The sequence below is a fragment of the Oncorhynchus clarkii genome, chromosome 7 (genome assembly GCF_045791955.1).
Source record: "Oncorhynchus clarkii lewisi isolate Uvic-CL-2024 chromosome 7, UVic_Ocla_1.0, whole genome shotgun sequence".
Classification (NCBI taxonomy): Eukaryota; Metazoa; Chordata; class Actinopteri; order Salmoniformes; family Salmonidae; genus Oncorhynchus; species Oncorhynchus clarkii.
Genome location: NC_092153.1, coordinates 61,483,682 through 61,509,666, shown reverse-complemented (window position 1 = coordinate 61,509,666; position 25,985 = coordinate 61,483,682). Strand labels below are relative to the sequence as shown.

The 25,985-nt window shown below is 44.3% G+C and overlaps 1 protein-coding gene across 1 annotated transcript in view; it reads left to right on the top strand.

The window, feature by feature from the left end:
• LOC139414374 (SPRY domain-containing protein 3-like) overlaps positions 1–25,985 on the top strand; it is a 67,562-nt gene that overhangs the window by 21,975 nt on the left and 19,602 nt on the right. Inside the window, exons 5-6 of the mRNA XM_071162289.1 lie at positions 10,956–11,091; positions 11,231–11,419. Coding sequence (XP_071018390.1) covers positions 10,956–11,091; positions 11,231–11,419 — 325 coding nt within the window. The remainder of the gene's footprint in view (positions 1–10,955; positions 11,092–11,230; positions 11,420–25,985) is intronic.

Sequence of the window (25,985 nt, the reverse complement as noted above, 5' to 3'; positions counted from 1 at the left end):
CAAACACAGTAATGTCGACAGCTAAATGAATGCGGAGGACGTGACAAAGAAAGTTGAAGCAGGCAAATGTTTACTGGTTACTCAGGAGGGAAAGGGGAAGTCAGATCTGACATTTGACTTAGTTGTGGAATAAGTAGCCTAGTGGTTAGAGTGTTGGGCTAGTAACCAAAAGGTTGCAAGTTCAAATCCCTGGGACCACAGTCTCAAAGGAAACCATTAGTAACACACTACGCCATCATGGGTTAAAATCCTGCAGCGCACGCAAGGTCCCCCTGCTCAAGCCAGCGCATGTCCAGGCCCGTCTGAAGTTTGCCAATGACCATCTGGATAATCCAGAGGATGAATGGGAGAAGGTCATGTGGTCTGATGAGACAAAAAATAGAGCTTTTTGGTTTAAACTCCACTTGCCGTGTTTGGAGGAAGAAGAAGAAGGATGAGTATAACCCCAAGAACATCATCCCAACCGTGAAGCATGGAGGTGGAAACATCATTCTTATGGGATGCTTTTCTGCAAAGGGGACATGACGACTGCACCGTATTGAGGGGAGGATGGATGGGGCCATGTATCGCGAGATCTTGGCCAACAACCTCCTTCCCTTAGTAAGAGCATTGAAGATGGGTCGTGGCTGGGTCTTCCAGCATGACAACGACCCGAAACACACAGCCAGGGCAACTAAGGAGTGGCTCCGTAAGAAGCATCTCAAGGTCCTGGAGTGGCCTAGCCAGTCTCCAGACCTGAACCCAATAGAAAATCTGTGTGTGTGTGATATATATATATATATATATATATATATATATATTAGTTATTCTGTAGCTACTACATGTACCCATCTCATTGATATCAAATTATTAGAGGTACACAAGTCGTTTTTGAAATACGTCACTGTCATTTTATCTACCGCCACTGCGCGTAATGGTCATATCGGCGGGTATTCCAACTGTTTCCAATGTAATCTTTTTTTTTATTTTTATTTTTTACAGTTGCCGGTTCTGTTCTTTACAAGTATTCTGTATTAGCCCAGCACTGAAGTTTTTTAGGAAGTGCGTATGACCACAAACTTTTCTGTAGATGGTATTTCCTTTTCACACTCCAAGCTGCAAGACTCCATTACGCACTTCCATTTGTGTGTCAATCTGAGATGACAAATCGAAACGAAGAGGATTTTAACCTCCATAAGACATTTGAATTCACAACGGAAGATTATGCCCACATTATGACACTTTGTTTGACAATCATGTTGATCCAGTTAAAACAACGGATTCACTACAAAAGAGACTGAAACACCTATATGACAGAGGGATTCATCTGCATCTCCACTCACAAGAAACTGATTCCATGATGCCTTAGAATCCAGAAGGCACCCACAATCTGCAGAGACAATGAGACTTTGTGACCGGTGTGTGCTAAATAACGAACAAATGCTCATTTGTGTTCATGGTTCTCATTATTCATGGATGGAATATGTGAGAAGATACAAGCGGTGAGATTACACCTGCACGCCTCAATAACTGACCCAGAGAAACTCACAAGTATGGAAAGCACACTTCTGAAATTCAAGACTGACCTGGAGTAGGACATCAGAGCGAGGAAGATAAAGGAGTTCGATTGACACTCCAATGACTATAAACAGAACGAGGTGTAGCTGGGGAGGGAATCCCCGGCAAGGCCGTAGACAAACGAGCAGTGGCGTCAGAGACAACCAACGACAGGCTACCCCACCTCCTCACTCGAGTGCATCTTTTCTTGATGCAGATCTGGATTACAGCTATGATTCCTTTGGTAGTGGAGATTTTTTAGGATAGAAGCGAGGGGGAAGAGAACCCTCAATGGCCCAAATCAAATCATCAAATTTGATTTGTCGCGTACACATGGTTAGCAGATGTTAATGCGAGTGTTGCGAAATGCTTGTGCTTCTAGTTCCGACAATGCAGTAATATCCAACGAGTAATCTAACCTAACAATTTCACAACAACTACCTTATACACACAAGTGTAAAGGAATGTATAAGAATATGTACATTAAAAAAATATATATGAATGAGTGATGGTATTGAACGGAATAGGAAAGATGCAGTAGATGGTATAGAGTACAGTATATACATATGAGATGAGTAATGTAGGATTTGTAAACATATGAAGTGGCATTGTTTAAAGTGGCTAGTGATACATTTATTACATCAATTTTTCCATTATTAAAGTGGCTGGAGTTGAGTCCGTATGTTGACAGCAGCCACTCAATGTTAGTGATGGCTGTTTAACAGTCTGATGGCCTTGAGATAGAAGCTGTTTTTCAGTCTCTTGGTCCCTGCTTTGATGCACCTGTACTGACCTCGGCTTCTGGATGATAGCGGGGTGAACAGGCAGTGGCTCGGGTGGTTGTTGTCCTTGATGATCTTTTTGGCCTTCCTGTGACATCGGGTGGTGTAGGTGTCCTGGAGGGCAGGTAGTTTGCCCCCGATGATGCGTTGTGCAGACCTCACTACCCTCTGGAGAGCCTTACGGTTATGGGCGGAGCAGTTACTGTACCAGGCGGTGATACAGCCCGACAGGATGCTCTCGATTGTGCATCTGTAGAAGTTTGTCAGGGTTTTTGCGCCTTCACCACACTGTCTGTGTGGGTGGACTTTTCAGTTTGTGTGATGTTTACGCCAAGGAACTTTTCACCTCTACTGCTGTCCCCTCGATGTGGATAGGGGGATTCTCCCTCTGCTGTTTCCTGAAGTCCACGATCATCTCCTTTGTTTTGTTGACGTTGAGTGAGAGGTTGATTTCTTGACACCACACTCCGAGTGCCTTCACCTCCTCCCTGTAGGCTGCCCCGTCATTGTTGGTAATCAAGCCAACTACTGTTGTGTCGTCTACAAACTGATTGAGTTGGAGGCGTGCATGGCCACTCAGTCGTGGGTGAACAGGGAGTACAGGAGGGGGCTGAGCACGCACCCTTGTGGGGCCCCAGTGTTGAGGGTCAGCAAAGTGGAGATGTTGTTTCCTACATTCACTACTTGGGGGTGCCCTTCAAATGATGATGAGCTTGGAGGGCACTATGGTGTTGAATGCTGAGCTGTAGTCAATGAACAGCATTCTTACATAGGTATTCCTCTTGTCCAGATGTGATAGGGCAGTGTGATGGCGTTTGCATCGTATGTGGACCTGTTGGGGCTGACCGGAACATATCCCAGTACGCATGATCAAAACAATCCTGAAGCGTGGATTCCGATTGGCCACACCAGCGTTGAATGGTTCTAGTCACTGGTACATCCTGTTTGAGTTTCTGCCTAATAAGACGGTAGGAGCAAGATGGCGTTGTGGTGGGATTTGCCGAAGGGAGTGCGGGGGAGGGCTTTGTATGCATCGCGGAAGTTAGAGTAGCAGTGATTGAGCGTATTACCCCCGCGAGTACTACAATCAATATGCTGATAGATTTTAGGTAGCCTTGTTCTTAAATTTGCTTTGTTAAAATCCCCAGCTCCAATAAATGCAGCCTCCGGATGTATGATTTCCAGTTTGCATATAGTCCAGTGAAATTCTTTGAGGGCCGTAATGGTGTCTGCTTGAGGGGGAATGTGCACGGCTGTGACGATAACTGACGAGAATTGTCTTATGACCGGAATTTGATTGTAAGGAATTCTAGGACGGGTGAGCAGAAGGATTTGAGTTCCTGTATGTTGTTATGATTACACCATGAGTCGTTAATCATGAAGCATACACCCCCGTCCTTCCTCTTCCCAGAGGTGTTTATGGAGAAGCCTGGTGGCTGAACGGATTCCAACAACATATCCCGCGAGAGAGACATGTTTCTATGAAACAGAGAATGTTACAATCTCTGATGTCTCTCTGGAAGGCAACCCTTGCTCGAATTTCATCTACCTTGTTGTCAAGAGACTGGACAGTGGCGCGTAGTATACTCTGGAGCAGTGGGCGATGTGCACATCTATGCAGCCTGACCAGGAGGCCGCACCGTCTGCCCCTCCTGCTGCGTCGTTGTTTTGGGTCAGCTTCTGGGATTAGATCCATTGTCCTGGGTGGTGGGCCAAACAGAGGACCCGCTTCAGGAAAGTTGTATTCCTGGTCGTAATGTTGGTAAATTGACGTCGCTCTTATATCCAATGGTTCTTCCTGGCTGTATGTAATAAGACTTAAGATTTCCTGGGGTAACAATGTAAGAAATAATACATTAAAACTAAATACTGCATAGTTTCCTAAGGACTCGAAACAAGGCAACCATCTCTGTCGGCGCCATTTTCCACTTGAGGTATGAGGTACTGTTGGTATGAGGTACTTTTCTCCATATGCTTCTGTTTTTCAACACCAAACCCACTACTGGTGTGTCTGGCCAAAGAGCTCTATTTTCATGTCATCTGACCATAGCACCGGTTCCAATCCAAGTGCCAATGCCGTGGATCTTCCAGCAAGGCAATAACACCAAGCACACATGAAAATCCACAAAGAAATGGTTAATTGACCACAAAATCAACATTTTGCAATGGCCATCTATCTCCGGACTTGAACCCCATTGAAAACCTGTGGTTTAAATTGAAAAGGGCAATCCATAAGCGCAGACGAAGCATATCAAGGATCTAGAAAGACCATTCCTTTATACAGAATCTAAGATCCCTCCCAATGTGTTCTCCAATCTCCATAAAACATTTTAGAAAAAGGCCTCCGTGTCATTAAACATTGTATTGTTGAGAGGGATGAAGCAAAAGGAATGGTAAATAAGTCTGGCTACATAACCAATTAGCAAACGTACTGCAAATAGACTAAACTGAATAAAAATAAGAAGAAACTACACTATGAAAAAGGTAAATTTACATGAAAAAGGTAAAGGTACATTTTGAATTCCGTAAAGTGAGTGTGGAAGAAGTTACTTTTTTTTGTCTATCAACAATGACAAGCCACCGGTGTCTGACAACTTTGATGGAAAATGACTGAGGATAATAGCGGACGATATTGCCACTCCTATGTGCCATCTCTTCAATCTAAGCCTGCTAGGAAGTGTGTGTCCTCAGGCCTGGAAGGAAACTCAAATAGCCAACCAATCGGCCTGACAAACAAAAATAGTTTGTTTTATTTGACCAGATACAATGTTATTTTACAATAAACAAATTGACAACAGACTTTCAGCACGCTTATAGGGAAGGACATTCAACAAGCACAGGACTTGGGGCGGCAGGGTAGCCTAGTTAGTGGTTAGAGCGTTGGACTAGTAACCGGAAGGTTGCACGTTCAAATCCCCGAGCTGACAAGGTACAAATCTGTCATTCTGCCCCTGAACAGCTAGTTAACCCACTGTTCCTAGGCCGTCATTGAAAATAAGAATTTGTTCTTAACTGACTTGCCTAGTTAAATAAAGGTAAAAAAATGACTGATGCATAGAGAAATTGAAATTGACAATAAAAAGATTGTGGGAGCTGTTTTGTTGGACTTCAGTGCAGCTTTTGACATAGTCTGCTGATGGGAAAAACGTATGTGTTCTGGCTTTACACCCCCTGCTATATTGTGGATAAGGAGTTAACAGTCTAACAAAACACAGAGGGTGTTATTTAATGGAAGCCTCTCCAACATAATCCAGGTAGAATCAGGAATTCCCCAGGGCAGCTGTCTCGGCCCTTTGAAAAAAGTAATCTTTACCAATGACATGCCACTGGCCTTGAGTAAAGCCAGTGTGGCTATGTATGCATATGACTCCACTTTAATGGCGCCGGAGGGGATGGCTGCTGTTTTACGTGCACCTAACCAACTCTGCTATCTACCAAGAGAGTTCTCATCTATATTATTTGTAGCTGTTTATTTACTACCAATTCTGGCACTAAGACCACACTCAACAAGCTTTACAAGCAAACAAGAAAATGCTTATCCAGAAGCTGCGCTCCTAGTGGCCGGGGACTTCAATGCAGGCAAACTTAAATCCGTTGTACCTAATTTCTACCAGCATGTCACATGTGAAACCAGAGGGGGGAAAAAAAGAAATCCTAGACCCATGGGTCCCCAGATCCTCAAAATTCTACAGCTGCACAATCGAGAGCATCCTGGCCGGTTGCATCACCGCCTGGTTTGGCAACTGCTTGGCATCTGACCGTAAGGTGCTACAGAGGGTTGTGAGTACTGCCCAGTACATCACTGGGACCAAGTGCCTTTACGCAAGTGTCTAAACTGACATTTTCAACCTCTCCCTGTCCGAGTCTGTAATACCAACATGTATTAAGCAGACCACCATAGTGCCGGTGCCCAAGAACACTAAGGTAACCTGCCTAAATGACTACCAACCCGTAGCACTTATGTCTGTAGCCATGAAGTACTTTGAAAGGCTGGTCATGGCTCACATCAACACCTATTATCCCAGAAACCCTAGAACCTGGGACTAAACACCTCCCTCTGCAACTGGATCCTGGACTTCCTGACGGGCTACCCCCAGGTAGTAAGGGTAGGTAACTACACATCCGCCTCGCTGATCCTCAACACAGGGGCCCCTCATGGGTGTGTGCTCAGTTCACTCATGACTGCACGGCCAGGCACGACGCCAACACCATCATTAAGTTTGCCGATGACACAACAGTGGTAAGCCTGATCACCGACAACGACGAGACAGCCTATAGGGAGGAGGTCAGAGACCTGGCCATGTGGTGCCAGGGCAACAAACTCTCCCTCAATGTGATGAAGACAAAGAAGATGATTGTGGACTACAGGAAAAAGAGGACCGAGCACGCCCCCATTCTCATCAACGGGGCTGCAGTGAGCAGGTTGAGAGCTTCAAGTTCCTTGGTGTCCACATCACCAACAAACTAACATGGTCCAAGCACACCAAGACAGTCGTGAAGAGGGCACGACAAAACCTATTCCCCCTCAGGAGACTGAAAAGATTTGGCATGGGTCCTCAGATCCTCAAAATGTTTTACAGCTGCACCATCGAGAGTTGCATCACTGCCTGGTATGGCAACTGCTCAGCCTCCGACTTCCAGGCACTACAGAGGGTAGTGCAATCGGCCCAGTACATCACTGTGGCCTTGCTTCCTGCCATCCAGGACCTCTATACCAGGCGGTGTCAGAGGATAACGTGCCATAGAATTATGTGGCACCATGCAAGCTGTGCTGCAGTACGTTGCAAATTTTAAAGGACAAACCACTTTTGACTACTGTCCAGTTGTGTGGTCAGGTGCCACAAAGAGGGACCTCTGAAAATTACAATTGTCTCAGAACAAAGCAGCACAACTGCCCCTTAAATGTAAATGGGGAGCTAACATTAATAATATGCATGTAAGTCTCTCATGGCTCAAAGTGGAGGAGATTGACTTCATTAGTACTTGTTTTTGTAAGAAGTGTTAACATGCTGAATGCATCGAAATGTCTGTTTAAACTACTAGAATACAGCGTGGATACCCATGCATACAACACAAGACATGCCACCAAAGGTCTCTTCAGAATCCCCAAGTCAACATAAGACTATAGGAGGTGCACAGTACTACATAGAGCCATCAGCTAACTGATATAAAAATACACCTTATGGAACACCGGGGACTGTGAAGAGACGCACATACACATGATAAGACGCGCACTCTACAAACACGTACAGATGGATGTTGTATTGTAAATATGTGATAGTAGAGTAGTGGCCTAAGGGAACACACTAAATGTATTGGGTAAAGTGTTATGAAATGTAATGTCATGTAATATTTTAAACTGTATATACCTTTCTTAATGTTGCTGGATGGCAGGAAGAGTAGCTACTGCCAAGGCAGCAACTAATGGGGATCCTTCATAAATACAAAGTGTATGTCACACCCTGGTCAAAGTATTTTGTGTTTATCTTTATTTATTTGGTCAGGCCAGGGTGTGGCATGGGTTTTTGTATGTGGTGTGTATGTATGGGGATTGTAGCTAGTGGGGTGTTCTAGTTAAGTCTATGGCTGTCTGAAGTGGTTCTCAATCAGAGGCAGGTGTTTATCGTTGTCTCTGATTGGGAACCATATTTAGGCAGCCATATTCTTTGAGTTTGTTGTGGGTGATTGTCCTTAGTGTTAGTTTGCACCAGTTTAGGCTGTTTCGGTTTTCATTACGTTTATTATTTTGTAGTGTTTGTATTTTGATTCGTGTTTTACGTTTGTTTAATAAACATGGATCGCAATCTACACGCCGCATTTTGGTCCGACTCTCCTTCGCATCAAGAAAACCGTTACAGAATCACCCACCACCAACGGACCAAGCAGCGTGTCAACAGGCAGCAACAGCAGCGTAAAGAGGAATGGACATGGGAGGACGTTTTGGATGGCAAGGGCTGTTACACTTGGGAGGAGATACTGGCTGGAAGAGATCGCCTCCCATGGGAACAGGTGGAGGCACTTAGGAGAGCTGAGGCAGCCGGAGAGAGGAGCCGGCGATATGAGGGAACACGGCTGGCAAGGAAGCCCGAGAGGCAGCCCCAAAAATTTCTTGGGGGGGGGCTAACAGGGAGTATGGCTAAGCCAGGTAGGAGACCTGCGCAAACTCCCTGTGCTTACCGGGGGGCTAGAGAGACCGGACAGGCACCGTGTTATGCAGTGGTGCGCACGGTGTCTCCAGTGCGGGTGCATAGCCCGGTGCGGTATATTCCAGCTCCGCGTGTCTGCCGGGCTAGATTGAGCGTCGAGCCTAATGCCATGAAGCCGGCTCTACGCAGCTGGTCCCCAGTGCGTCTCCTTGGGCCGGCTTACATGGCACCAGCCTTGCGCTCGGTGTCTCCGGTTCGCCTACATAGCCCAGTGCGGGCTATTCCACCTCTCCGCACTGGCAGGGCGACCGTGAGCATTCAACCAGGTAAGGTTGGGCAGGCTCGGTGCTCAAGAGCTCCAGTGCGCCTGCACGGTCCGGTTTTTCCAGTACCACCTCCACACCCCAGCCCTCCGGTAGCAGCTCCCCGCACCAGGCTTCCTGTGCGTGTCCTTGGCCCAGTACCACCAGTGCCAGCACCACGCATCAGGCCTACAGTGCGCCTCGCCTGTCCAGCGCTGTCGGAGCCCTCCTCCTCTCCAGCGCTGTCGGAGTCTCCCGCCTGTTTAGCGCTGTTAGAGCCTTCCTTCTCTACAGCGCTGCCGGAGTCTCCCGCCTGTTCAGAACTGCCAGTTAGCATAGAGCTGCCAGTTAGCATAGAGCTGCCAGTCTGCAAGGAGCTGCCAGTCTGCAAGGAGCTGCCAGTCTGCAAGGAGCCGCCAGAGCTGCCTGTCTGCAGGATGCCGCCAAAGCTGCCAGTCTGCAGGATGCCGCCAAAGCTGCCAGTCTGCAAGGAGCCGCCAGAGCTGCCAGTCTGCAAGGAGCCGCCAGAGCTGCCAGTCTGTAAGGAGCCGCCAGAGCTGCCAGTCTGTAAGGAGCCGCCAGAGCTGCCAGTCTGCAAGGAGCCGCCAGAGCCGCCAGTTAGCATGGAGCAGCCAGGGCCGCCAGTCAGCATGGAGCAGCCAGGGCCGCCAGTCAGCATGGAGCAGCCAGGGCCGCCAGTCAGCATGGAGCAGCCAGTCAGCATGGAGCAGCCAGTCAGCATGGAGCAGCCAGAGCAGCCAGTCAGCATGGAGCAGCCAGAGCTGCCAGTCAGCATGGAGCAGCCAGTCAGCATGGAGCAGCCAGAGCTGCCAGTCAGCATGGAGCAGCCAGAGCTGTCAGTCAGCATGGAGCAGCCAGTCAGCATGGAGCAGCCAGAGCTGCCAGTCGACCAGACTCTTCCAGATCTGCCAGTCGACCAGACTCTTCCAGATCTGCCAGTCGACCAGACTCTTCCAGATCTGCCAGTCGACCAGACTCTTCCAGATCTGCCAGTCGACCAGACTCTTCCAGATCTGCCAGTCGACCAGACTCTTCCAGATCTGCCAGTCGACCAGGATCTTCCAGATCTGCCAGTCGACCAGGATCTTCCAGATCTGCCAGTCGACCAGGATCTGCCAGTCAGCCAGGATCTGCCGAAACCACCAGCCAGCCAGGATCTGGTAGATTCATCAACCTGCCTGAGCTTCCTCTCACTCCTGAGCTTCCTCTCACTCCTGAGCTTCCCCTCAGTCCCGAGCTGCCTCAGTCCCGAGCTGCCCCTCAGTCCCAATCTGCTCCTCAGTCCAGTGGGTTTCTGGGTGAGGACTACTAGGCCATGGTCGGCGGCGAGGGTGGACTATCCAGGGACGCGAGGAGAAGGGGCTAAGACATTGATTGAGTGGGGTCCACGTCCCGCGCCGGAGCCGCCACCATGGACAGACGCCCACCCGGACCCTCCCTATTGTTTTGAGGTGCGTTCGGGAGTCCGCACCTTAGGGGGGGGGTTCTGTCACACCCTGGTCAAAGTATTTTGTGTTTATCTTTATTTATTTGGTCAGGCCAGGGTGTGGCATGGGTTTTTGTATGTGGTGTGTATGTATGGGGATTGTAGCTAGTGGGGTGTTCTAGTTAAGTCTATGGCTGTCTGAAGTGGTTCTCAATCAGAGGCAGGTGTTTATCGTTGTCTCTGATTGGGAACCATATTTAGGCAGCCATATTCTTTGAGTTTGTTGTGGGTGATTGTCCTTAGTGTTAGTTTGCACCAGTTTAGGCTGTTTCGGTTTTCATTACGTTTATTATTTTGTAGTGTTTGTATTTTGATTCGTGTTTTACGTTTGTTTAATAAACATGGATCGCAATCTACACGCCGCATTTTGGTCCGACTCTCCTTCGCATCAAGAAAACCGTTACAGTGTAAGGTGCTTGAGTACTGAAAAGAGGGTTTCCAATAATTATTTATTACTTGTTAAACAAAATCTCTCTCTGAGCAATTGTGTTAGTATAAAATAATATCATTTTCAATATTTCTGGCGCATGCAACATAGCTCAGTATTTGTATTATTTATTTCAGACAGTCTGTTTTGCTAATTTTGTATCAAGTGTGCCAATAATTATGGACCTGACTGTATATAGCTGCCCGAGCTGTGGCTCAGCCAGCACCCTCACTTCTCACCTCTGGCAATCCACAGGCTGTACAATGGGAACACTATTGGACAGCAGTTTGGTCCCAAGTGTAATTGTGGCGATCGTATTGGCTGTGGGATCTACCTAGAGGCATTCGAGGACAGACAAACGACGGTCTTCTTCACCAAAAATGGAAAAGAAGTAAGCTAAGATTTTAGTCTCTTTCACACACATATGCCTACTACATACAATCTAGCTCTTGCTTGCTCCAGCTCTTGCTGGTCCAGACTCAATCTCTGTCACCCGTATGACATATTAGTAACATTGTGTTTGCGTTTAGGTGGGCACGGTGGTGGTCCCAGCGTCTCCAGAGGCGCTCTACCCGGCCGTGGGGATGCACTCCCTGGGGGAGGAGGTGCAGCTGGACCTGCAAGTGGAGTGGGGGATGGAGAAGGAAGACGGACTGATGATAGTGGACAGCCACGAGGACGAGTGGGGGCGTCTCCATGACGTCAGGTTCACCGGCTCAGTAAGGTCCTGGCTTTGCCTGTTGTCTTTTAGGCTACTTCATACATAATTAATGTTATTCACATAGTCTTCTTCAAGTGAAGAATATGAATATGAATAACATCCTTTGTATGAAGAGAGAGGGTATGGTTAAGTTCCAATGTCCATACTAGCATACCACTTAGAATGCATGCCCAATATATTGCTTCATTCAAGTAGTATGCCAGTGTGGATATCGGAAATAGTCCTTATATGTTTGTATCTGTGTTTCAGTCTGTGTGTGTTTTGAATGTTGGTGTCTGTTGGTAACTGCTGAGTGGATACCTGCCTGTGTTTGGCAATGGCATGCTTGCTGAAGGCAGCAGTTACTCTTGCTCTGTGAAAACAGCCTTCATACTTTAGCTACACCTGGGATTATCTCTACACACCTATAGATTACCAAAGTCTGTTTAAGGTGGAAAACTGAGGGGGAGGCCTGGAATGCTTGCTGCTTCAGAAGGAATTTTGATATGAGAGCATGGAGTCTTCCTTTGTTGACTGAACCCCCTACCATGTACTTCAGATCCAAGAGAAATGTCATGGGTTGTCAAGGTGTGACCTAATCATTCACATTGTTTCATAATAGTTTTCTTATTGATATCACTAATCAGTGATTCATGGTGTTTAGTGTTGTTAACCTGTGAAGGCAGGTAGCCTAGTGGTTAGAGTGTTGGGCCAGTAACTGAAGGTTGTTAGATCGAATCCCCGAGCTGACAAGGTAAAAATCTGTCGTTCTGCCCCTGAACAAGGAATTTGTTCTTAACTGACTTCCCTAGTTAAATAAAGGTTAAATAAAACAATATAAATAAATAAACCTTTCATTTTGGTTGCCTGGCAACAGCAGGGCTAGACGTTTTGCAGTTAGGTTTCTAAACCCAGTGGCCCAACATCGCGAGACTTCCTGGAATGCTTGCGATGCAGATTCGGCAGACCAGCCACAACCTAGATTCGCCCCAATGTCTTAAGTAGCTGTACATGTTATTACGCCAACATCTTGATCGTGACAAACTGACACGTTTTCATTTTCATCAAAAACAACGTTATATCGAAGGAGAGCCTTTGATTTGACGACCTGCACATGCCCAGTTCGGCGCGAGACGACCGTTAGACTCGGTGACACGTTTCTGTGCATGAGCTTAGCTAGCCAACGTCGCCATCACATCGCCTACAAGCGTGATCGGGGATTTCTATTGGAGCAATTACTACATACACTATGTGGACATCCCTTTAAATTAGTGAATTAGGCTATTTCAGCCACCCCCGTTGCTGACTGGTATAAAATCGAGCACACCGCCATGCAATCTCCATAGACAAACATTGTCAGTAGAATGGCCCGTACTGAAGAGCTCAGTGACTTTCAACGTGGCACCGTCCAACAAGTCAGTTTGTCATATTTCTGCCATGGTAGAGCTGCCCCGGTCAACTGTAAGTGCTGTTATTGTGAAGTGGAAACAACTAGGAGCAACAACGGCTCAGACGCGAAGTGGTAGGCCACACAAGCTCACAGAACGGGATTTTGGAATGAGATGTTCAACGAGCATGTAGTGTATCGTCATACGAAACCATATTTGGTTAGGTTGACAGTTAGAGATGTAAGTTTTTTTTAAGCAGTGTAAAACCACAGCATTTCCTCATTAGAACTTTGTCATATAATTGGGATGATTCTTTTGGGATGGTTACTTTTTTTTGTTGAGAAAAAGCAGAGTGCCTGCCCGTAGGTATTTTCCCTTAGCTCATGTAAAGTGATAGGTCACTACAAAATCAGCGTGGACTCCACATTTTAATATTTGAAAATGTCTGAAAATTAACATTAAGTTCAGTGACCAAAATAAGAATGTAAAAAAAGTCCTTTAAAAGAATGTGGTTAAGAAAATCACTTGTTTAAGGTAACCCACTCTAATTTGGTGAAACGTATAAATGGAACACTAGTCTCTATAATAATGTTTACATACTGTATCTTGCATTGCTCATCTCATATGTATATACTGTATTCTATACTATCTATTGCATCTTACCCTATGCGTTCTGACATTGCTCATCCATATATTTAAATATTTTTATTCCATTAATTTACTTAGATTTGTGTGTATTAGGTATTTGTTGTGGAATTGTTTGATATTGTTGCACTGTCAGAACTAGAAGCACATCATTTCGTTACACTCGCAGTAACATCTGCTAACCATGTGTATGTGACCAATAAATTTGATTCGATTTTTTTGACGTATTTCAGTTGGTTGGTTTCTTCATATTAGCTTTCCCTAGCCTTTTCTCTCTCTCGTTCACTCTCGCTCCCTTACTCTTTTCCTGCTGTGTCGGACGTTTCTCCTGGAACAGTACATCTGAGACCCATTGTAGGACAGGTGGTGCCCAGCTCTGTTTGTGTGTCTTTAGATGGGTGTTGAAATGCACAGACACACTTAAAGAAGTGTAGTGGTGTAGCGGCCAATAGAGCAGGGCATGCAAGGATACAGTACAGTAAGTACAGGGGGGGCAATTGGCCATTCCCTGCAGATTCAGTGTGTTGGTACAACGCAGGGCTAGAACAGCTGCCCTCGCTCTACACAAGATATTAATAGACTAAAGATCTGGAGATTAACTTTTGACAAACAATAGGGATTTGCTGTTGTTTTTATTGCTACGATTCACACTGAGTGAGAATGATGGTAAAATAAATGGGGCAGGAAATGTAGACTATGAGACAGACATGGCAGGAGTCACATAGTAAGGGCAGACACTCCTGTATCAGTTGGAGAATGTAGCCAGCCTCTGTACAGTACTTGAGTGCATAGGAGGGTATGAATGAAGTAGATGTATGACTGTATCAGAAATACTGTAAAAGCGCCAATGATTAATGGCGTGAATATCAATTGTGGTTGGATGTTGTTGGTATAAGAAGGAAGGATGCCATGCGGGCAGGATATTGACTTTGCTTGGGGTAATTTTCCATGTCTCACTCAGACACACCAATTGTTAGGCTACCTCTCTCAGCAGCCGTGTGTCTTTTCTGTCTGTTTGATTGTCTGTCTGTCTCCCACTGTGTCCATCTCCCTGTCTGACTGTCTGTCTCTCCCTCTGTCCCGCTCTCTTTTTCCTGTCTTGGTCTCTCACCCTGTCTCTCTTTCTGTCGTTCTGATGTAGATTTATGATGGGGGGGTTGTCTGTCTGGCTGTATCCGTCATGAGGCAGGCTGTTGGGCTGGTGTCTGACTCAGTGGGGAGACACACCATACCTGCGTTAGCATGGGGGGGTAGAAGAGTTGTGCAGGGTTAGGGAGTGCAGCTGAATGGCCCTGGGGCAGGCAAGGTAAACCTGCATACCTCCTTCACTTTTTAATTACAACCCCATACCGCGTCACCACAACAGGGTAGCCTAGTGGTTAGAGCATTGGACTAGTAACCGGAATCTGCCGTTCTGCCCCTGAACAGGCAGTTAACCCACTGTTCCTAGGCCGTCATTGAACATAAGAATTTGTTCTTAACTGACTTGCTGACTTAAATAAAGATAAAATATATATATAAATAAATAAAAAAACTGCCAAAAAACACTGTCTGTCCATTCAACTGCTGTCCGAAACCTTGTGTCCACTCCACATTGACCCTGGCAAGTGGCAATCCCAGCCACACCACTCACACGCTTCCCAAATGTGGAGACAGCAGCCCATTACTTTTTTTGGTAGGCTAAATCCAAAGCCAGGAAAGGAAAAATAGATTCTGGCATCTGATCTTAAAGCAGGATGTCGTGTCCTGATGTCACACCTCGTGAAATATAGTGGAGAACATGATTAGATTATTCTGAAAATATTCTAGCCATATTTATGCCAGGGTGGGAACTCCTCATGCGGGATATGTGGAAAGTCTGTGTGTCTGTCTGCAGTGCTTGCCTGTGTGAATGTGGATCTGTGGCTGGATGGATGACTATTGTGCATCAAGCCTATGTGTATTGTGTGTGTACGTGTTGGTTCCAGCGTAGCATAGTCCTGGCATTAGGACTAAAACCTGCCTGGAGCGTTTTAAAACAATTATTGTATTAAGAGGTGGTGACATACCCAAGGAATGAAGGTGTTGACACAAAACTGCATGGTTATGTTTTGACAGAACTGCATGGCTATGTTTTGACAGAACTGCATGGCTATGTTTTGACAGAACTGAATGGTTATGTTTTGACAGAACTGCATGGTTATGTTTTGACAGAACTGCATGGTTATGTTTTGACAGAAGTGCATGGTTATGTTTTTACAGAACTGCATGGTTATGTTTTGACAGAAGTGCATGGTTATGTTTTTACAGAAGTGCATGGTTATGTTTTTACAGAAGTGCATGGTTATGTTTTGACAGAACTGCATGGTTATGTTTTGACAGAACTGCATGGTTATGTTTTGACAGAACTGCATGGTTATGTTTTGACAGAACTGCATGGTTATGTTTTGACAGAACTGCATGGTTATGTTTTGACAGAACTGCATGGTTATGTTTTGACAGTACTGCATGGCTATGTTGACAGAACTGCATGGTTATGTTTTGACAGAACTGCATGGCTATGTTGACAGAACTGCATGGTTATGTTTTGACAGAACTGCATGGTTATGTTTTGACAGAACTGCATGGCTATGTTGACAGAACTGCATGGTTATGTTTTGACAGAACTGCATGGTTATGTTTTGACAGAACTGCATGGTTATGTTTTGACAGAACTGCATGGCTATGTTGACAGAACTGCATAGTTGTATTTTGCTCAGATGATGAAACCGTCTCCCACATAACATTGCTGCTGTGTGGCATCCTGCAAAGGTTGGCTAGATGGTGGCTAGACATGATTGTGGGCACAGCCCTGACTTGCCCATGGTGTAGGAAGGATAACCATTGGGCTGAGGCTTACCATCTCTGTTTTAGTTCTACACACAATACCCCATAATGACAAAGTAAAAAAGTGATGTTTTTGTAAATGTATTAGGGGAATTAATATTTATGTAAATTAGATATTTCTGTACTTAATTTCTAAGTCAATACTTTGTAGAAGCATCTTACAGCTATGAGTCTTACTGGCTAAGTGTTCATTTATGCTTGATTCGAAAATGTGGTCTGAGGCTCCGTATGGAGGGTGTGCTGCAATTGCGGAGCCTCCGGAGGCATGCAGAGGCCAAATTTCAGCTCGGTACTGCATCGCCGTAAGCCTCCCAAATTTTGTAACAATGCGGAGGGCTCCGTATAGCCCCACATTGGCATGATTGGTTGACAACTTCCTTCATAACAGCTCTGCACTGTTCCCGGAAGCGCAATAAGAATGACTGACCTGACTTCACCGTAAATGCTGCACGGCCAATGCAGACGTCGAATTGACCATGCAGCACCTTTAAGTCTTAGAGCTATCAGAGTGGGAAATTAACTTTTTGGTCCACATGCCAAACAACATAGCACGTGAACAAAACGATGTAACTTGCCAAGAAACATGAGGACAAAGTCACACTTTAGTAGCCTTGTCAATTTGACCAAACGCTACATATTGGCTTTGGATTTTTTTTTTTACGGTTCCCAAATGCTCTGTGTGACCACCTGCCAACGTGGCTAGAGAAATATACATTCTTACCCACCAATGACTAAATGTACCCGCATTTGGCGGGTGTTAATTTCCAACCCTGCTGACAACCATTTTCAAGTCTTGCCATAGATTTTCAAGTTGATTTAAGTCAAAACTGGCCACTCAGGAACGTTCACTGACTTCTTGGTAAGCAACTCCAATGTAGATTTGGTCTTGTGTTTTAGGTTATTGTCCTGCTGAAAGGTGAATTCATCTCGCAATATCTGTTGGAAAACAGACTGAACCAGGTTTTTCTCTCGGATTTTGCCTGTGCTTAGCTCCATTCCAATTTTGTTTTTTATTGTGGAAAAACTCCCCATTCCTTAACAATTACAAGCATACCCATAACATGATGCTGCCACCACTATACTGAGTACCACTCTCCATATTTTTAAGCAATGTTCTATTGGATTTGCCACAAACATAACACTTTGTATTCAGGATAAATAGTTTATCCACATTTTTTGCAGTATTACTTGAGTGCCTTATTGCAAACAGGATGCATATTTTGGAATATTTGTATACTGTACAGGCTTTCTTCTTTTTAATCCATCAATAAGGTTAGTATTGTGGAGTAACTACAATGTTGTTGATCTGTCCTCAGTTTTCTCTTATCACAGCCATTAAACTCTGTTTTAAAGTCACCATTGGCCTCATGGTGATATCCCTGAGCGATTTCCTTCCTCTTCTGCAACTGTGTTAGGATGGATGCCTGTATCTTTGTAGTGACTGAGTGTATTGATACACTATCCAAAGTGTAATTAATAACTTCACCATGCTGAAAGGGATATTCAATGTCTGCCAATAGGTGCATTTCTTTTCGAGGCATTGGAAAACCTCCCTGGCTTTGTGGTTGAATCTGTGTTTGATATTCACTGCTCGACTGAGGGACCTTACCATTATCTGTATGTGTGGGGTACAGAGATGATGTCGTTATTCAAAAATCATGTTAAACACTATTATTGCACAGAGTGAGTCCATGCAACTTATTATGTGACTTGTTAAGCACATTTTTATTCCGGAACTTATTTAGGCTCGCCATAACAAAGGGGTTGAATTCTTATTAACCCAAGACATTTCAGATTTTAATTTTTAATTAATATGTAAGAAAATATGAAAAACAACTCCACTTTGACATTGAGGTGTTATGTGATGACAAAATCTAAATTGAATCCATTTAAAATTCCGGCAGTAACACAACAAAATGTGGAAAAAGTCGAGGGGTTTGAATACTTTCTGAAGGCACTGTAGGAAAAATAGGTCAAATTACCTATCTTATAGGTAAAATTCACAGAGGCCAGCAGGTTCATAGTGACTGTTTATTAGGATCCCCATTAGCTTTTGCAGAAGCAGCAGCAACTCTTCCTGGGGTCCACGAAAAACACAAAACATGACAAGTGCAGGGTTAGAGAGTGCAGCTGAATGACCCTGGGGCAGGCAAGGAGAACCTGCATACCTCCTTTACTTTGAATTACAAAACCACTGTCCGTCCGTCCAACCGCTGTCCAAACTCTGTGTCCACTCCACATTGACCCTGACAAGGGGTAATCCCAACCACACCACTTACACAATGTGGAGACAGCACCCAATTACATTTTTGGTAGGCTAACTCCAAAGCCAGGAAAGGAAAAAATATATTCTGGCATCTGATCTTAAAGCGGAATGTCATGTCCTGATGTGTCACACCTCGTGAAATATAGTGGAGAACATGATTTAGATTATTCGGAAAATATTCTAGCCATGTTCATGCCAGGGTGGGAACTCCTCATACGGAATATGTGGAAAGTGTGTGTGTGTGTGTGTGTGTGTGTGTGTGTGTGTGTGTGTGTGTGTGTGCGCAGTGCTTGCCTGTGGGTATGTGGCTGGATGGATGCCTATTTTGCATCAAGCCTATGTGTTATATGTATTGCGTATATGTGTGTGTACGTGTTGGTTCCAGCGTAGCATAGTACTGGGGTCAGGGCTAAAACCTGCCTGGGGCGTTTTAAAACAATTATTGTATTAAGAGGTGGTGACATACCCAAGGAATGAAGAAGGTGTCGACACAGAACTGCATGGTTATGTTTTGCTCAGATGATGAAACAGTCTCCCACATAACATTGCTGCTGTGTGGCATCCAGAAAAGGTAGGCTAGATGGTTGCTAGAAATGGTTGTGGACACGGCCTTGACTTGCCCATGGTGTAGGAAGGATACCCATTGGGCTGAGGCTTACCATCTCTGGGTAACCAGTTGAGGTTAGCACAGGATGAGGTTAGCGGTTCTCCCTTATTTGACCTAATTTGCACTAACTGTATATAGACTTTTTTTCTACTGTATTACTGATTGTATGTTTTGTTCATTCCATGTATAACTCTGTGTTGTTGTATGTGTCGAACTGCTATGCTTTATCTTGGCCAGGTCGCAGTTGCAAATAAGAACTTGTTCTCAACTAGCTTACCTGGTTAAATAAAGGTTAAATATTTTTTTAAATAAAAAATGGTCAATTTGGAAGACCCATTTGCGACCAAGCTTTAATTTCCTGACTGATGTCTTGAGATGTTGCTTCGATAAAGCCACATAATTTTCCCTCCCGCAGCAAAGCACCCCCACAGCATGATGCTGCCACCCCCGTGCTTCGCGGTTGGGATGGTGTTCTTCGGCTTGCATCGGCTGGGAACGCTGCGCCTCACGGACCTGCTTCCCGATTCCACAGCTGAGTGCCGTTGCCATGAAGTGGGAAGGATGGTCTCGGGTTCCGGGGTAGTAATCGTGGGGCTATAGCAGTGGGACAGTGCATCCGGCTTGACACTCTTAGATCCCGGCTGGTATGAGAGGGAGAAGTTGAACCGTTTGAACAGCAGGGCCCATTTGGCTTGCCTGGAGTTGAGGTGCTTGGCGGTGGGGAGATACTCCAGGTACTTGTGGTCAGTCCACACGATGAACGGATGTTCTGCCCCCTCCAGCCAGCCACGATTCCCCCACGTCGTAGTTCCTTTCCGTGGCATTGAGGCGATTGGAGAAGGCGCAGGGATGTAGCTTGAGGTCAAGGGCAGAACGCTGGGACCAGACAGCCCCCACTCTGACATCTGAAGCATCGGCCTCCACCACGAACTGACAAGATGGGTCAGGATGAATCAGGATGGGAGCTGTGGTGAAGCGATGTTTGAGGTCCCGGGTCAGCAGCTGGAGACCGGGTGAACGGAACCTTGGGCGAGTTGTGTCCGGACAGTGAAGGGTTTTGAATTAATCGTCACCTTCAAAGCACTGTCCATTTGCTTGTGTTTGGCTTTGAAACAACATCCAGAACGACCATGTTTTCCACTCAGTTTCAACCCTTCTTCAATTGATTTATTACAGTGAGGTGAGATTGAAAGTCTTGAGACTGTTTTGATGATAAATGTTTGTTGTGATTTTAGATTGCATTTGCATTGATGTCAGTGTGGTTAGAGGGACAGTAGAGCCCTGAGTAGCAAGCCATGAGCAACCTGATGATCATTAGCGAGTTGGATACTGCCAACGCATGTCCAGAGTGCATAAGAGGAGATAACCGTGACTCAACAGTCACGTTTAATTTAACTGCGGTCATGACTACTGGTGTGGCAGTAATACGGTCACCGACTCAGCCCTACCTCCAACCCCACATCTGCCCTCAAAATGACCTTATTTGCTCTGGTAATGACTGGTTGTTCAATACGGACCGGAGTGATCTGTCAAGACGACGTGCTAAAAGACAGTATTTATGGGAACTCACATATTTATGAGAACATGGAAGATGAGCAAAATGAGATTCCACTCTGCATTGCCATAGGTAAACTCAGACTCTGTTTGAAACTTTGTCTAACACATGTATGTCACAATTTTGAACTGGGCCTTGCACAATTTTCCCATTAACTCTTGCAGCATCTTTTAGTCAATCTATAACGCTAGAGATGATTCTACCTGACATGATGCCTATGACCTCAGGGGCATCTAAAGGATTGTAAACTGCTGTTATCTTTGGTCGTTGTTTAAACAGGAATGTTGTTTTCCCTCAAGAAATGTAATCTATCAATTGTCTACCAGATGAAAGTCAGATGCATGTGCACGTGCCCTGCAAGACAGATGGTTCATCAGGGTCATAGTCTTCTTCATTTTATTATATATGTGGTTGGTGCAATTTAAATATGCATTGGAATAACTATTTAAATTATACTTAAATGTTAGACCAGCTATTAGCGGTGAGTCCGATGTCATAAAGTTCACCAAGGTCAGCCCTGCTGCCTCTGCTGACAAAACGACACAGATCGATAAATTAACACGGCCTTCTCACTGTACCTGTTGCTGAGGCAGCGAGCGGTTCAACAAAATAAGTGCTTTACCTTGCCAACATTCCTCTACACTCACACACACACACACACCTTGAGGATCAGAGAGAGTGAGATTTAGCGATCTGTCATCACACCCACCGGATCCTTCTGACTGCTACAGGGAGGGCCAGCACCTTTAAACGTGACCACAGACACAAACAGTCCATTACTCTGCATTAGGAAGGTGTCATTAGACCTATGAGCCCTACTTGTTCGTCAAAGAAGTAGCCTGTGTGAAATGGCTAGCTAGTTAGCGGTGTGCGCTAGTAGCGTTTCAATCGGTGATATCACTTGCTCTAAGACCTTGAAGTAGTTGTTTCCCTTGCGCTACAATGGCTGCGGCTTTTGTGGAGCGATAGGTAACGATGCTTTGAGGGTGTCGATGTGTTCAGAGAGTCCCTGGTTCAAGCTCAGGTTGGGGTGAGGAGAGGGACGGAAAGCAACACTAACACAGACATGATATATAGGAAATACATTTACATGGAAGAAATATCACGATCAAGTTCACATCCATCAATATTATATTTTTCTTTTTTCTTCAAAGTTCAGAAGGACAAGGTCAAGGAGGGAGGAATAGGAAGACAAAATAGAAAGGTTGATAGAGTTGGTTGGTAAGCCGGTAATTGCTCTACAGAAAGGAAAAGGAATATAGTGGCATTGACAGATTGTGGTAAAGTAATAATAACGATAATTTACAGTACTTGTCTATTCTCTTTGCTAATCAAGGCAGAGGGAAAGGGTCACACACAGTGCAGTCTGACACGTACACCATGTACGTTAATCCTTTCACAACAGACAAGCAGAACATGTCACGGCTGTTTTTGTATTTGTTTAAGATGGGAACCATGGTTCTCTGGCAGATGAAGCATGTCTAGAGTCAAATCAAGGTCACGTTGGATTAATGATCAGTTATTAATGCTGAATGTAGTTAGCAAACGACCAGGGAAACGAAGCTATGAGAGGAATGAGGTCATGAATCAGATAGACTACCTCATTGAGTTGTATTGATATGACCGGGCCATCAATGTTTTTTTTGCTTGATTTATACTCTATCAATGAGATGGCAGAGAGGAGTACCTCAGTCCCCTTTGACCTCTTAGCTTCTCTGTTTTCTCATCTGGACTGGTAAGCTGTTATTGTTCATTATGGACATCCTAATTGGCCACCACATTTGCTTGTCGACCATTTCATTTGTCACATTAGCTCCAACCTGAGAACACTTTCCTCAATTGACAATTATAGTACTCTACTCTATAATTAGAGGAGAGTACAGGAACATGTGCACAGGAACATGTGTACAGGAACATGTATACAGGAACATGTGTACAGGAACATGTGTACAGGAACATGTGTACAGGAACATGGTACAGGAACGTGTGCTCCTGTCAGCTCTACAGATTCTGATCAAGTCATGCCAGATTGTTCCTGGCCCACCAGTCTGGTTGCAATCAGAGAGATTTTGTTATGTTTGAGAGAGTTTTACCTGGCGAGCCACAGTAGCCTTAGGCCTGTTTCAGTTGGATTGGCTCAATGATAAATGGGTATAAAAAGCACTACAGGAGGAGTCAAGTGGAATTGTTCAATTGAATAGACAGTCAAATCGATTCTCATGTCTGTCGCTCTCATGACCTGGCCTCTAAAAGCCTTCAAGAGCCCATGGCCCCATCGACCTCCACTGGTATAATATTCCTATCTGAGGGTGTGTGTGTGTCTGTACATGTCTGCCTGATTCTATAGTTTCACAAGCACCACAGAGAGATCTGTTGTAACCTAAATTTGTCCATGGTACAAATGGTACATTCTTGGCTTGGGTGGTGTACCGTATATACCGTATACAGGGGTACTTTGAAATACCCACACAATGATTTTCAATACCATCCTCCCCAAAAAAGTAACTTCCAAAATTATTGACAACCTTGATAAAGATTAAAAATACTGTTTTGATCTCTATTGTATGCTCCAATGTTTTGGGGAAATTGTTATTTTATATTAATACAATTGCTCAGATAAATAGATTTTGTTGCACAAGTCATATTTTTTTCTCAAAAAGATGGGGGTCAAAATGATTGGCATCCCTGTTTTCAACACCTTTCAATAGCTCGCCTTGCGAGGATAATGGCACTGAGCCTTTTTCTAAAATGTTTTCTGAGATTGGAGAACAAGGGATCTTAGACCATTCATCCATACAGAATTTTTCCAGTTACTTGATAACCGTCTCTGCACTTATGGACTGCCCTCATCAATTCAAACCACAGGTTTTCAATTGGAGTTCAAGTCTGGGGACTGAGATGGCCTTGCAAAATGTTGATTTTATGGTCAATGAACCTTCTTTGTGGATTTTGATGTGTGCTTGGGGTTATTTTCTTGCTGGAGGATGTACTTGTTACTGCCAAGTTTCAGCCTCCTGGCAGAGGCAAAATAGGTTTTTGGCTAAAATGTCCTGTTACTGGCTAAAATTCATGATGCCGTTGACCTTAACAAGAGCCCCAGGACCAGTGGAAGCAAAATAGCCCCATAACATCAAAGATCCACCACCATATTTTTCAGTTGATATGGGGTTCTTTTCTGCATATGCATCCTTGTTTCGATGCAAAACCCACCACTGGTGTGCATGGCCAAAGAGCTTTATTTTTATGTCATCGAACAAATGTAAATGCTTGGATTGTAACCGGTGCTATGGTCTAATGACATGAAAATAGAGCTATTTTGCTGCGCACTCCAGTGGTGGGTTTTGGTCGAAAGGAAGATGCATATTGGTCTTTCTATAAACTAGGGTACCAGTGAGGATTTCCTACGCTGGACAACTTGTTACAGCTGTTGATAATAATCTGCCATTTAAAAATATATATAATTACGTTAAGATATCAGGGGGGAACATAGTTATTCAATAAAATACACGAATTGATTTTAAATCTATGTTTAAACCCTCATGGTTGGTATCTTGATGGATTTGTCCAAAATCGTGTGACATAAAATATTACTTTTCTGTCCCTGCATTTATGTCAGTGTAAGTTTTCGTTATATGATATATTAAGCATTAATCAGTTAAATTAGACATTTAACTTGAACACTGTAAGAGTCCTGGATCTAGCTGTCGGACCGTTTTCTGTATAAAGAACTCAGAAATGCAGTGTAACGTAACATTTCGTGTCTCCCTTATGTTACGGGGTGAAAACAGTTTTCATGCGCACACAAATCCCCCGAAATGTATGTGATTGAAAAATCGAATGCTTCTTAACTTGCAAAATCGAATGCTTCAAACTGAGAGGCACCTTACCTTGGTTCTTCAATAATTATGCATAATACTTGTTGGATGTGCATTTGGTGTTGAGCTGTTTAATTACGCCATGATATTTTCACACATCATCTGATACAGAAAGGACTTTTCTGAATGACAGCCATGTGACAAACAGCTATACCGTTATACCGCATGCGATGCAACAACTGCCAAAGTGCTGGGAAAAAGTTGTTCGCGAGGAATGTCCATAATGTTTGTGTTTCATTTGTTACGCAAGCGAGTTATGCTTGGAACCACGTTTTTTATAATGTCCCTAGCGAATTGATGTTGATCATCTGTTGTTGTCTGCTTGATTTACAGCAGAGTCTCGTTAGGTCTAACTGAGAAAGCGTCAAGGTAATGAGTTCCCGTTTTTATGCCTCGGATTGGACACAGAGTCTACTGTGCGCAATCGTGTAGGATAGACTATTATGCAACACCCAACGCTATTCCTATGAATTATTCTGTAGATTATGACAACAAATTACAGCCTAGTGGGCTTCTTCACCATATGATCTACTAATGAAATGACGACAAATACATTTGGGTTTCCATGTTACACCTGCAATTTTAAACAACACAAAGGCCTTGAGGTAGCCTACTTGAACTCAGAAATTAAAGTACTCGAATAGGCCTACCTTGAAAATTAGACATTTCCTCAATTTGATGCTTGAAAAGTCCTTGTAATTATTGTAGGCAATTTATAAGTTCTCCTGCTCCATAATAAATATCGGTGATAAGATTTTTTAATCCGTTTTTGTGAGAGACGTGGCCACTTGTTTTTTTCCCTCAGCTTCAATTAAAGGGTGTTGTGCTATTCTGTTGTGGTAAAACTATTTTCGCTAATTATGAGGGTGACAACATCATCTAATTCTGGCTTCAACATGGCTTTCCATACAAATCCTTCCATCACAAAATGAAATGTTTTTGGTCGCTTTTTCATGTTAATAACAGAGATGGTGAGCTTCAAATGGTGAGATTAATTCTACCACTATTCATGGCTTTATTATGTGTGCCTGCATTGGCCACATAGGCTACAGAAAATGTATAGCCTACATGATGAGATTATTATGGACAAAGGGGTAAAATTATTTGTATTTGTCAAACGGCAGCCAAGCATCTATCATCATATAACCAGAATAAGACTATTTACTTATTGAAAGGAGCATCAAACTCATCTCCTGGCACTTTTACCACCCTATGCAGTTCATCGTCATTCATTTCATCTGTAGCCTAATTAACAGTTGTAGTGGGAGGACCACACAACATATTATCACGTGACTCCAAGTTTACTTCGATATGATGGTTATTATATTAATATTTGTGCATAAAAGCATTTCCACCACATTTTTCACACAATTTATTTTACAGA